Source organism: Mastigoproctus giganteus, chromosome 8 (genome assembly GCF_048544385.1).
Source record: "Mastigoproctus giganteus isolate SK-2022 chromosome 8, ASM4854438v1, whole genome shotgun sequence".
Classification (NCBI taxonomy): domain Eukaryota; kingdom Metazoa; phylum Arthropoda; class Arachnida; order Uropygi; family Thelyphonidae; genus Mastigoproctus; species Mastigoproctus giganteus.
This window is the reverse complement of record NC_143582.1, coordinates 38,190,388-38,203,046: the sequence shown is the minus strand read 5'-3', so window position 1 is coordinate 38,203,046 and position 12,659 is coordinate 38,190,388. Positions and strand designations below refer to the sequence as shown.

The window sequence follows — 12,659 nt, the reverse complement described above, 5'->3', positions numbered from 1 at the left end:
AGGTACAATAAAGAATGCACTCACCATTTATTGGAAAAAAAATTCGTTACAAAATTTGTCACTGTATGGTGCATAACTATCTTAGTTACGATTAGGCAAATAACTTATGTTATTTGCATAATCGTAAGTTATTGCCACAGTGCCACTACTCAGCTCTACTGTACTGTATAAAAGCAAAGCAGTCTCTTCAAAATCATACAGTAGATGTTTGCCTGCACTACAGCAGCAATGCCAACAACGTTGCAGGAAAAGGCGCTGTTAGTGAAGCTGTACTATCAGAACAGCAAAAATGCAGCTGCGGCTATCAGAGAATTCCGGCATCAGAAGCACATAAGGCGTGGACCTATGACTGTTTGTGCTGTCCGCAAAATGATTGCAAAATTTGAAGACAGGACATCTTGGTGGTCAACCAGGTAGAGGTCCTAAACGAGTGGACTCCTCTCGTGTTGAAGATGTAGCTATGGATGTCGTGGATTTACCAAGTCAATCTCCATGTGGTAGCGTAAGTGTGCCAGCTGTTTCTCGTGAAGTGGACATGCCGTATTCCACCGTTAGGCTAGTAATGCGTCAGGTTTTGCGGTACTATCCTTACAAGATGCACATGTTACAGCAGCTAAAGCATGGTGATGCAGATATTCGTTTCACATACGCACTTCAGTTTCTGGCAAGAATGACAGTGGATATTACTTGGCCATGGAACATCCTTTGGAGTGATGAAGCCCACTTCTGTTTAAACAGACAAGTGAATATGCACAACTGTCACATTTGGGCAACAGAAAACCCTCGAGTTATCCAAGAGGTCCCGTTGCATTCTCCAAAAGTGACAGTGTGGTGTGGATTTACGGCCACATTCATGATTGGGCCATATTTTTTTGAACAGGTAACACCTACTGGACCTCGCACCTGTTCCATGACTGGATAGCAATGTTATGAAATGTTGGCAAATTTCGCAATACCAGAGCTGCAACAACATGGGTGCCTTCAGGATACCATATTCATGCAAGATGGTGTGCCACCCCACATCCACCGTTATGTCAAAAGATTGCTAAGGCAACACTTTACAGACGAATGGGTTATCAGTCGTTGTTTCCAGACATATTGACCACCCCGATCACCGGACCTCACCCCATGTGACTTCTGGTTGTGGGGTTTTTTGAAGAACCAGGTGACAAGAACTACATAGAGATACTGTATCAGGAAGGATGTCAAACTCTGGCCGATCTGAAGGACAGCATTAGACTTCATGTGCTGGCTATTCCAGTTGACATGTTACATTCTGCCGTAGAAAATGCTGTTCTTCGAATGGAAACTATTGTTGACTAAAATGGAGGACACATTGAACAATTGTAGCACTGTTCAAGTGATTTGTATTGCCACAGCGCCATATAGTGACAAATTTTGTAACGTTTTTTTTTTTTTTTTTTCCAATAAATGGTGGGTGCATTCTTTATTGTTACCTGTTGTCCAAATTTCTCTTCAGTATGAGCCTTAGAACTCGCTCCAGAGCCCTCTACATAGAGATAATTTAATTTTTTAATAACCCTGTATATTAAATTTTTATATTAACTTTCATTTATCTGAATATTAGTGTGTAGATATTGCTTTTTTTATTTATGTTATTATTGCATATTATTATGACATCTTTATCAGTCTATTTTTGTACAGTTTGCAAAATATGATTTATAAAAAAATTGCAGCATAGTTTCATATGTTGAACCCATAATATTTAACCATTTCTTGATCATATTAACTTCTATTTCCTGTAAAATAAGCTGGTTTGTCTGGTTTTCTAATATTCCTTTTGATATTAATTTAACTCAAAGGTTTCAGAACAGTTCAGGATGATTATTCTTTTTGCATGTTTTTGAAAATTGTTATTTGAAAACTGTAAATTATTCTTGAATTATACAGTATCATTTGTGGTTCAAATATATACTATATGACTAAATGTATTTGAGCAACCTATGCATAGCAGGACTAACTTCAGCTTGTATTACAACCTGAAACCTCCTCAATATGGTGGGTGTCAGCTGAAATTTGTTATGTTACTTCTGCAAAGCAGCTGCCAGAACCAATTTGGCAATAGGCTGTTTTGACTGCAGCCTATTCCAGCACTCTAATTCATGCCACAGGTGTTTAGTGAAGGTGAGGTCAGTCAGCCATTCCAAATTTTTGATGTCATTGCCCATAAACCAATCTAATATGACCCTTACTGTATGACATGGAACATTGCCATGCTGATACTGACAAGGCCTCTAACAGTGTACAGTGCTACAGGCCCTATCGTAATTGACAAAATGTTCAAGTAAGTCATGAACTTCATGATTTCAGACACTGTACCAGCAGTCAAAGTCCAAACCAGCTGAAACAGCCAATGCCATCAGACCACCTCTGCCAAACTCATGTTCAAGGTGTAAAAGAAAGATCAAGGTCTGTGAGAAAGCACCCTCTGGATGACTCCATTGCACTTTATGTTACTGTTCTAGAGTCTAAGAACACTGGAAACAATACTCAATCCATTTTGCTCATTGATATTGAGCTTAGGTACATATGCCCTCCCATTGAATCCAAAGTTATGCAGCACTCTGCAGATTGTTGAAGTACTGACGAATGTCCCTGTGGCTTAGATCTGCTCCATGTAAGTCATCTGTGACATGCATGGATCAGATCCAAGAAGCCATAGGGATGCTACCCTTTTTGTGGTTCGTTTTACATGTTCCATTAGGTTACAAGGCTGTCAAGACTGTTCTTTGAAGTATTATCTGCAGTTCCCTGTCTTTGCATAACATCTCTTACATGGATTTGGGAGTTTTAGACAAGTTGGAGTTGCTCACTCGGAAAGATTACTGATGTGACATCCAATTGCCATTCCATATTGAAGGTCTGTAAGTTCTGATTAGCCACCCATTCTTGTTGCTGATGTACTGCTGCTATGTGGGCAGACCCACATGATTTATATCAGCAGTCTAAGTCAATACGCATATGTGGGGGACTTCTAGTGCATGCAATATTTGTGAAAGGATGTTCTATTCTTTTAGTCATGTAGTGTATAACCATATTATTTTTTTAACATATCTTTATATATTTAATTATATATTTACAAATAGCCAGAATTATTTTCTGCCTTGAAGAGGACTGGAGAATTTCTTCTTGAATCGAGGACTGTACTTCACAAAATTGAAAACCTTGGCACAAAACCTTTACCTTTTAAGCTCAGTGCACATTCACAAGTATTTAGGGAAGGCAGGTGTGTATTGCACTTCAAATTTTACATTCTTGAATTTTATTATGAATATTAATACACAATATATGTACACAAAAATGCAACAACTTTGAAGCATTATAATTTTTATGAATGAAGGGGACAGATTAACAATTTTTCAATTTAGTCCTTAAGGTTGTTCAGACATTCTTTCAGATATGCCACACAAGCTGTATTTGCTATCTGGGAGTCTAAAACCCTGATGGAACTGATATTCAGGTGACACTCAAGTCAAGTGGACTCAATTTTGACAAAGTCCGGACAGTCTGTGACAGCCGAATCCTCTGCTTGCACCTTCACGATGGTGGGACTGTTAATAATCCTGGGTATAACCCACATGCACAAGTACACTGTGGGTGACCACCCAGGTGTGAACCAACGTAATCAGGGGTCAAGTTGTTACGCCCACACCACATGGAGGAATGCCACCCCCTCTGTGTTACCAGACAATACTATGTGGTAGATGACTCATCAATTGGTGCAATACCACCACTTTGCTTAATAGAGGTTTTAAGTGGTGAAACCCTGTTTAGTCTCCAGAGCTAAGTTCTGATCAACCCTTCCCCATCTCTTCCATCATGCAGTATAACTGATGTCTTTTGAGGTTGTGATGGACATCATGGCGAGATTCGAACTTCCTTACATTTCGAGGGTACAGCTCTACAACAGTGTTTGCAGGCCGGCCCCTAGTTAGTACACCAGACCGAACCTATTGGTAACTCTCTCTAGGAGGCTTCCAGGTCAGCTAGTGTATAATCTACTCTGCCAGATAGTGATTGGAGGGAGTCCGAGTCATGTGTATGCAGGGGACATTGTCAAGACCACGTTATGTCAAGGATTAGGGTATATTCTTACCCTGTGTATGCCATATCTAAAAATTTTATTATTTCTTACAGCATGTTCCTCCCCCTTTTTCTTACTATTGAATACACCATGAATGTCAAAGTGATAGGGCAAGCTTATCTGCAAAAAGATCTAAACCTTCCAAACACTTCCTAGTTCATTTCGCAAATATACCTGGTCTCAGTTCTAATCTCAGCAATGTCCATTTCCACTTACAGTCTGCCAAACCCTATGTACTTTTTCTGACAGAATCTCAGTTATCAGTTGATTCAACCACTGCTCATCTCAGTTGCCCAAATTGTTAGCTGTATGATTCTTTTCGCCTCAAAGGTGGTACTTGTGCTTATGTCTGTTCTGATATTCCCTGTCAGAGACTTGGTAATTTGGAATCTCCTCTTTTCGATCTTCTCTAGCTTAAAATCTCTCTACCACATTCTGTCAAATTCACCTTTTGTCTGTACCATTCTCCCAACTCCACTAATCACTTGGAGCTCTTTGATTTCCTCTGTTTGCAATTTGACTGTCTCCAGTCCAACTTTCCTAACAGTGAGGTAATTTTCCTTGGTGATTTTAATGTTTACAACTCCAGCTGGCTTCCGTTCTCTAGTCACACAGACCCGGCTGGTCGAGATGCTGAACCTTTTGCAATTACTAATCACGTCGCACAGATTGTTCATTTACCTACCATAATACCTACAATCCTAACCATACAGCCAACACGCTTGATCTTTTTCTCACAAACAACCCTTCTAAGTACACGGTCGAAGTAAGTGGTTCTTTGGGCACCTCAGATCACAACTTGGTGAGTCTCTTCTCCAATGGAGCCATTATCTCATGGCTATTCCCAACCTTGTGTTGTTTGGCATTACAATAATGCAAAATGGGATGACCAACAAGATTTCTTTTCTTCCTTTCCTTGGTCAGATTACTAATGTCAATGTTTGCTCAGATCGTGTCAGTGAAATTATCCTTGTAGGAATGGAATCCTTTATTCCACACCACTTTAAAATCTTGTCCTTTATCTAAATCTTGGTTTTCCAATAAATGTGCTAAGGCTGTTCAAGAGAAGAATGTTGCATATCATAATTGGTTTGTTTCCAATTCTTCAGTTTCATTTTTTGCCTACACCAAAGCTCGCAACAATTGTAAAGTAGTTATTAATCAGCCCAAACTAGATTTTGAACAGGCTAAGAGTAGAAGACTTGCTTCTTGCCCTAATGGTAGCTGAGCATTCTGGTCTCTTGCCAAAGCTATTGGCCGCCATTTTTGCCCATCTCTGCTCCCACCTCTGTCAAAACCAGATGGTTCTATTGTCACTTCAGCCAAGGATAAAGCTGACCTGCTAGCATCCCACTTTTCTTGCAACTCATGTATTAATGATCTTGGTAAAACACCTCCCACCATTCTTAACACACTCTATTCAATGCCTCCTGTGGTCTTCAATCAAAAGGATGTCAGAAGGATTTTGACAAATCTTGATGCTAAGAAAACTCTAGGTCCTGATGGTATTTCTCCACTTGTTCTCAAAACTTGTGCTCCTGAACTTACTCCTGTTCTTTGCCATCTTTTTTCACTTTCATATTCCAAAGGTGTTTTTCCTTTTGCCTGGAAATTTGCTCATATCCAGCCAATTCCTAAAAAGGGTGACAAATCCCTCCCATCCAGTTATCATCCCATTGCAATTACTTCTACTCTTTATAAAGTAATGGAGAAATCAATTAACCACCAACTCTTAAACTATCTAGAAACCTTCTGTCTGATCAACAATTGCTAGTATGGATTCCATGTGTCGATCCAATGGATTCTGCCTTATGTTACCCATTTATGGACAAATTCAATGGAAACGTTTGGTGAAACACAAGCAGTTGCTCTTGACATCCCAAAGGCTTTCGATCATGTTTGGCATAAAAGTCTTCTAAACAAGCTTCCATCTTATGGTTTTCCAACTGTTTTTTGTAATTGGTTATCCAGTTATCTCTCTTACCACTCACTGAGGGTGATGGTAGATGGCTCTCTGTCTTCTAACTTCTCCACCAATGCTCGTGTTCCTCAAGGTTCAGATATTTTCCCCACAATTTTCCTCTTATATATTAATGACCTTGTTCCATTGAATGGAAATCCTATCCATAGTTTTGAAGATGATAGCACATTGCATTCCACTTTCCTGTTTGAGACACGTTGCCCTGCTCAATCAGCTTCAACTTCTCGAATATCCGCTACCAATTCCTTAAATGCCGATCTCCAAGTAATTCTCGAGTGGGGGATTGACAACTTAGTTGATTTCAATTCTTCTAAAACTCAGTCCTGTCTGAGTTTTAGAAGGATTGAAATCAACTTGAAATCTCACAAAAAGGATTCTTCAGCTCCTATGCTTATCTTTGGTGACACTCCGATTTCTAGGCAAGGTTCTCTCTTGGCACAAGCATATTACAAATTTTGCTTCCTCTGCATCTAAAAAACTTGGTTTTCTCTTTTGCTCTTGGTGTTACTTTTCTTTCAAAGAACTGTTCACTCTGTACAAATCACAAATCCGCCCTACCATGGAATATTGTTCCCACATCTGGGGCAGTGTCCCCAAAACCTCTCTCAGGCTTCTAGATTCCATTCAGAAGACGGCAGTTAGGTTAATTAATGACTCATCTCTGATAGAGTCTCTCCACTCTGTCTCATACACGTACTGTTTCTGCTGCATGCCTTTTCACCAGATACTTCCATGGCCACTGTTCTTCTGTACTGGCTTCTATAATTCCCGCTCTCTCTTTCAAAACAGTCCAAACACGTGCCGCCAGCATCCATTTATTGTCCAACTCCAAACTCATGGAACCAACTTTTCATCTTCCTCGTTTATTCATTCTACTGCTGTTTTCTGGAACAACCTTCCTTCATACATATTTCCTTAAATTTATAGTCTACAGAAGTTCAAGTCAACAAACATCTTTTATCTTCTCAATGTCAACAAACATCTTTTATCTTCTCAACCTCCAACCCAAGCACGGTACTAAGTACTATAGGTTCTAATTCCTCTCGTGTTTGGGGTTTTCATAAAAAAAAAAAAAAAAAGTTTTACTATACTTAATCATAATTAATATATTATTAGTACTAAAACTTTATTTTGTTCATAAAGTGGAACCAAATAAGGTTTCTGAGAAGGCATTATCCAGACCCAGACAGCACTATTTCATAGATTGTCTCCTAATTGATGGATGATGGGCATCCTAAGTTTAAGAGTATCATATTGTGTAACAAGTTAATTCCATGCAGCTTTATTTGTATAAAGCATTAATTGGCATTGATAGTGGCATTCAAATGCAAACAAATAACAGTGGCTGATAGAAACAAGTTAAAATTCTTTTTCCTGCAAATTTAAATGCTGTACAGCAAAACACTGTACATTTTAGTACAGCGAACCCTCGCTTTACGATTGGTTCACTTTACGATGGATTCTCCATAATGAAATACCATTAGTTATACAATACATAGTAAGCATGGGTCATTGTGATTATGCTTGTGAATTGAATTTTAATTCTATTAAATGGCGATTCTAATAAGCAAAAATAGAAGGAATATTACCCATAAGCTATAAAAGTAAAGATATAAAGCACAAATTTACACTTTATTACTGACCAATTAAATGATACAAAAAAATCAGAAAAATATTTTCCATGGGTTAGTAAAATAAAAATAAATTTTCACTTCGATGCATAGCTTAATTAATACATACTAACTAACTGATATTTCTATTCACGGACATTTTTGGAGGGCAAGGATTGTAAAATTTAAAACAGTAAAAAAAAAAAAAAAAAGCAATCAATAACAAAGAAGATAAACATAGGAAAGGCACCTGTGGTGGATGGGATCTATCCAGTTATATTAAAGGAAGCAGCAAAGGAAATAAGCAAGCATTTACCCATAATTATGAGAGCTTCCTTGGACTCGGTGAACGTACCCATGGACTGGAGATGTGCAAATGCGACCCAAATTCATAAAGGAGGATCAAAGGGTGATGCAAGTAATTACAGACCTGTTAGTTTAACTTCTGTTCTGGGGAAATTAATGGAGGCACTGGTTAAAGAAGCACTGCAGGAGTATCATCTAGACAAGACTTCAGTTATAGTTCAGACAGCATGGGTTTCTTAAGGGGAAGTCGTGCCGGACCAATTTGATTGGATACTATGATGTGATCACAAAGCAACTGGATGGAAAGAATAATTTTGATATCATATACTTGGATCTTAGGAAGGCTTTTGATTCTGTTGCACATGAAAGACTGCTGCAGAAATTGGAGTAGTGTGGCATTCGAGGCAAATTGCTGCAATGAATAAAGGGATGATTGAGTGGGAGAAGACAGAGAGTGGTAATCAATGGTCGTGGACTACTGTTATTAGTGGAGTCCCCCAGAGTTCAGTGGTGGGTCCATTGTTGTTTTCTGTATTTATTAATGATATTGATGATGGAATATCAGGCTTAATGTCTAAGTTTTCAAACAACACGAAGGTTGGCAGGGTTGTTAATGACAGTAAGTTACTGCAGCAGGATCTAGAAAAGTTGAGCAGATGGGCTGAAAGGTGGCAACTGAAATTTAACATTGACAAATGTAAAGTACTGCATATGGGTAACAGTAACCCCAGAGTAACATATCAACTGTGTGGTACTACACTGAGGGTGGTAGAGAATGAAAAAGGACTTGAGGGTAATTGTGCAGATATGAAGCTTTCTGAGCAGTGCAGATGGTCTGCAAGAGTAGTTCACAGTGTTTTGTCAATGATATACAGGAACTTTTCTAGCAGGGATAAGGAGGTGATTATACCTTTGTATAAGGCAATGGTCCGGCCATGCCTCGAGAACTGCTACAGGTCTGGAGGCCAAATTTTAGGAAGGATGTAGAGTTGCTGGAACGAATACAGAGAAGGGCAGCAAGATTAGTGAATGCAACAAAGGGTTGCTCTTACGAAGAAAAGTTTTAAGTTTTGCAAATTACAGTGTCTGGAGACTAGGCACCTGCGAGGTGATCCGATTGAAGTGTATAAGGCCTTTTATCATGCTCAATGCTTCCTCTTGCCCAAATTAATCACCTGAGAGGACATAAATTCAAATTGAGGAAAGACAGTTGTAGAATAGATGTGCAGAAGTTTATCTTTAGCCAGCAGGTGGTTGATTGCTGGAACAAACATCCATCTGTTGTTGTAGAAGTTAACAGCTTAAATGCTTAAATAAATTCAAGGCAGAACTAGACAAACATTTGGAGCGAATGGATGGGTGAAATGGGAAGTTTATTTTTTGGCTGATGATGTATAAGTTTGCTTTCTTGCATCATATGCTTCTACTAATACTACTCTACTAATGCTAAAGAACACAACACTCACAAATTGTAACTAACACAATACGCACAAGTGAAATACGGAGTAACAAATTTACGAAGCATAAAAAATAGGAATGAAGAGAAGATTCTGAAAATTTATTTTGCTTTTTATATGATTGAAGGTTTCGTGGAAGGGGGAAACACATTTCACCATAATAATGTAAAAACCCACAGAATCCCAACTATCGATATTATCGTAAATGCAGTAAGATCGAGTTTACCACCTGTTTATAATAGATTACACTAACAGAAAAGCCCGATAAACAGGAAACTGCAATTTGTTTTTATTGGTTTATGATAGTGACCTACAGAAATGTGCTTTAGAAAAATATCACAAAAGCATTCTAAATTATTTCTTATAATTGAATACAGTGGTACCTTGGATTGCGAGTAATTTGGTCTACGAGTGTTTTGCAAGATGAGCAAAAATTTTTAATTAATTTTAACTTGATAAACGAGCGAGGTCTTGCAATACGAGTACAGTATTACCTATACGCTTTGTCTGCCGAGTGTCACGTGATCACAAGCCGCTCGGGGTTGTGGGTAATCGTCTCGCATGCTCAGTCTCAGTCGGCATACCTTATTCGTATAGTCAACATTCATGCTAGCATTGTGACCACGTGTGTGTGCGTAAAGCATTTTTTTATTTTGTGTCCAAATGTAGTGACTGTTCTATATTAACTGTACTACGACAATGGCTCCAATGAAGAAAAGGGTTGAAAAGGAAGGCAGTAAGAAGGAGATGATTACGGTGGAAGTTAAGAAGGAAATCATTGGGAAGCACGAACAAGGTATGCAAGTGGCCGCCATCGCAAGATTTTATAAGAAGTCTACGTCAACGATTTGCACAGTATTAAAGAAAGAAGAACTAAGGGGGGCGAGATGTAGCAAAAGGAGTCAGAGAGTATCAAAGCAACGGCCACGTATTCTGGAAGATGTAGAAAAGTTGCTTTTGGTGTGGATAAACGAGAAGCAACTAGCAGGTGATACTGTGACCGAGAACTTGATCTGTGAGAAGGCAAAGGCCTTGTACGCCGACCTCTTATGTAAACTGCCAGGTACGTCTACAGAAAATGAAGAAGGCTTCAAGGCGAGCAGGGGATGGTTTGATAACTTTAAGAGGAGAAGTGACATCCACAGTGTTGTGAGGCACGGAGAGGCTGTGAGTTCGGACGCTAAGGCAGCTGAGGCGTTCGTTGCCGAGTTCCAGAAGCTCATGGTTTCCAAGTGTTACCTGCTGCAGCAAGTTTTTAATTGCGATGAGACGGGGCTTTTTTGGAAAAGGATGCCAAAGAGGACCTACATTACAGCAGAAGAGAATGCAATTCTCGGTCACAAGCCCATGAAAGACTGTCTCACCCTCTTGCTGTGTGCTAATGCAAGCGGTGATTTCAAAGTCAAGCCCCTGCTCGTGTATCATTCTGAGAATCCATGAGCCTTCAAGAAATGCAAGGTGCAGAAAAGCCAGTTAAACGTTATGTGGAGGTCCAACAGCAAGGCTTGGGTCACTCGTATCTTGTTCGTTGAGTGGATTAACGAGGTCTTCGGTCCTGCAGTGAAGAAGTACCTTTTAGGAAAAAAATTGCCACTCAAAGTCTTGCTGGTTATGGATAATGCTGCTGCTCATCCTCCAGGCCTTGAGGACAACTTACTGGAAGAATTCGAATTCATCAAGGTCAAGTTCCTTCCTCCCAACACTACTCCATTACTCCAGCCCATGGATCAGCAGGTCATTTCGAACTTTAAAAAGCGTTACACCAAGGCACTATTTCAGCAATGCTTCACGGTGACCGAAGGAACTAACCTTACCCTCCGAGAGTTTTGGAAAAATCATTTCCACATCGTAAACTGCCTCAAGATCATCGATAAAGCCTGGGATGGGGTCACCAAGAGAACCCTCAATTCTGCTTGGAGAAAACTGTGGTCTGATTGCATCGAGGGGTTTGCTCATGAACAGGAGCTGCCAGTTGTCGATGAAGTTGTGTCCTTGGGGAAGACCATGGGACTGGAAGTGAATGAGGACGACATTCAAGAGCTGGTGGAGGAACATGGCCAGGAGTTTACCATCGACAAACTGATGGATCTGCATCGTGAGCAACAGCAAGAGGTTATGGAGGAGATCTCATCTGAGGAGGAGGAGAAAAAGACGGAGACATCCCTCTCTTCAAATGAGATTAGGGAGGTGTGTAAAATGTGGGAACAGTGCAAAATTTTGTAGAAAAGCAAAAGGAGGCAAAAGCAAGTGTCATTGGATAGGTTCCTTGTTAAAGTCGCACAAAAAGAGTCAACAGATAGCAGTGATTCCATTAGTGACAATGAAAGTCGTCCTACCCAATAATTAATATTCGATTATTTTATGTATATTAAATTTAAATAATAAAAATATAAAAAGGTAAATATGTATTTTGTATTAATCATTTTTACATGAATATTTTTGGGTTTTGGAACGAATCATCTGAGTTTCCATTATTTCTTATGGGGAAATTCGCATTGATATACAAGTGCTTTGGATTACAAGCATGTTTCCAGAACGAATTATGCTCACAAACCAAGGTACCACTGTATGTGATAATGACGAAAGTTTAGTGCATTTGAATGATTTGAATTGTTTTTTTTTTTTTAATTTGATTCTATAACATGGCAGATTCTACTAACCGGTGATCATGTTAACTGACACCAACTTATTTCACTTTACGATGGGCTTACGATTGTTTCCAACCAGACCAAACATTCCTTCCTCTCAGTCAGTAGCAACTTTTGTAAACGTGCTGGCTGTGTGTTTTGTTTGTGTTTGTTTGTTTTGTTATTTGGTTTTCAGGAGCATTAGCAACTAAGGCCATATTGCTCTGGGATATGCGGTGGTCATTCCCTGACCTTTCCGCATCCTCCGTATTTGGTGGTGACGGGCTCGAACCCCGGTTTAATCAAGAAGCGTGTGCTACGCACTGCTGCTCCTTCCCACCTGGCTACGGAGGCGCTGTGTGTTTTGTAGGCGCCTCCGTAGCCAGGTGGGAAGGAGCAGCAGTGCGTAGCACACGCTTCTTGATTAGACCGGGGTTCAAGCCCGTTACCACCAAATACGGGGGATGCGGAAAGGTCAGGGAATGACCACTGCATATTCCCGGAGCAATATGGCCTTAGTTGCTAATGCTCCTAAAAACCAAATAACAAATAACAGTGTGTTTTGTTTTTGAA

At 39.6% G+C, this 12,659-nt stretch overlaps 1 protein-coding gene across 2 annotated transcripts in view; it reads left to right on the top strand.

The window, feature by feature from the left end:
* Window positions 1–12,659, top strand: part of mRpS6 (mitochondrial ribosomal protein S6) — a 41,615-nt gene that overhangs the window by 5,952 nt on the left and 23,004 nt on the right. For both annotated transcript variants that reach the window (XM_090379315.1, XM_090379314.1), the window contains exon 2: window positions 3,108–3,247. In XM_090379315.1, the coding sequence (XP_090235441.1) occupies window positions 3,108–3,247 (140 nt within the window). The remainder of the gene's footprint in view (window positions 1–3,107; window positions 3,248–12,659) is intronic.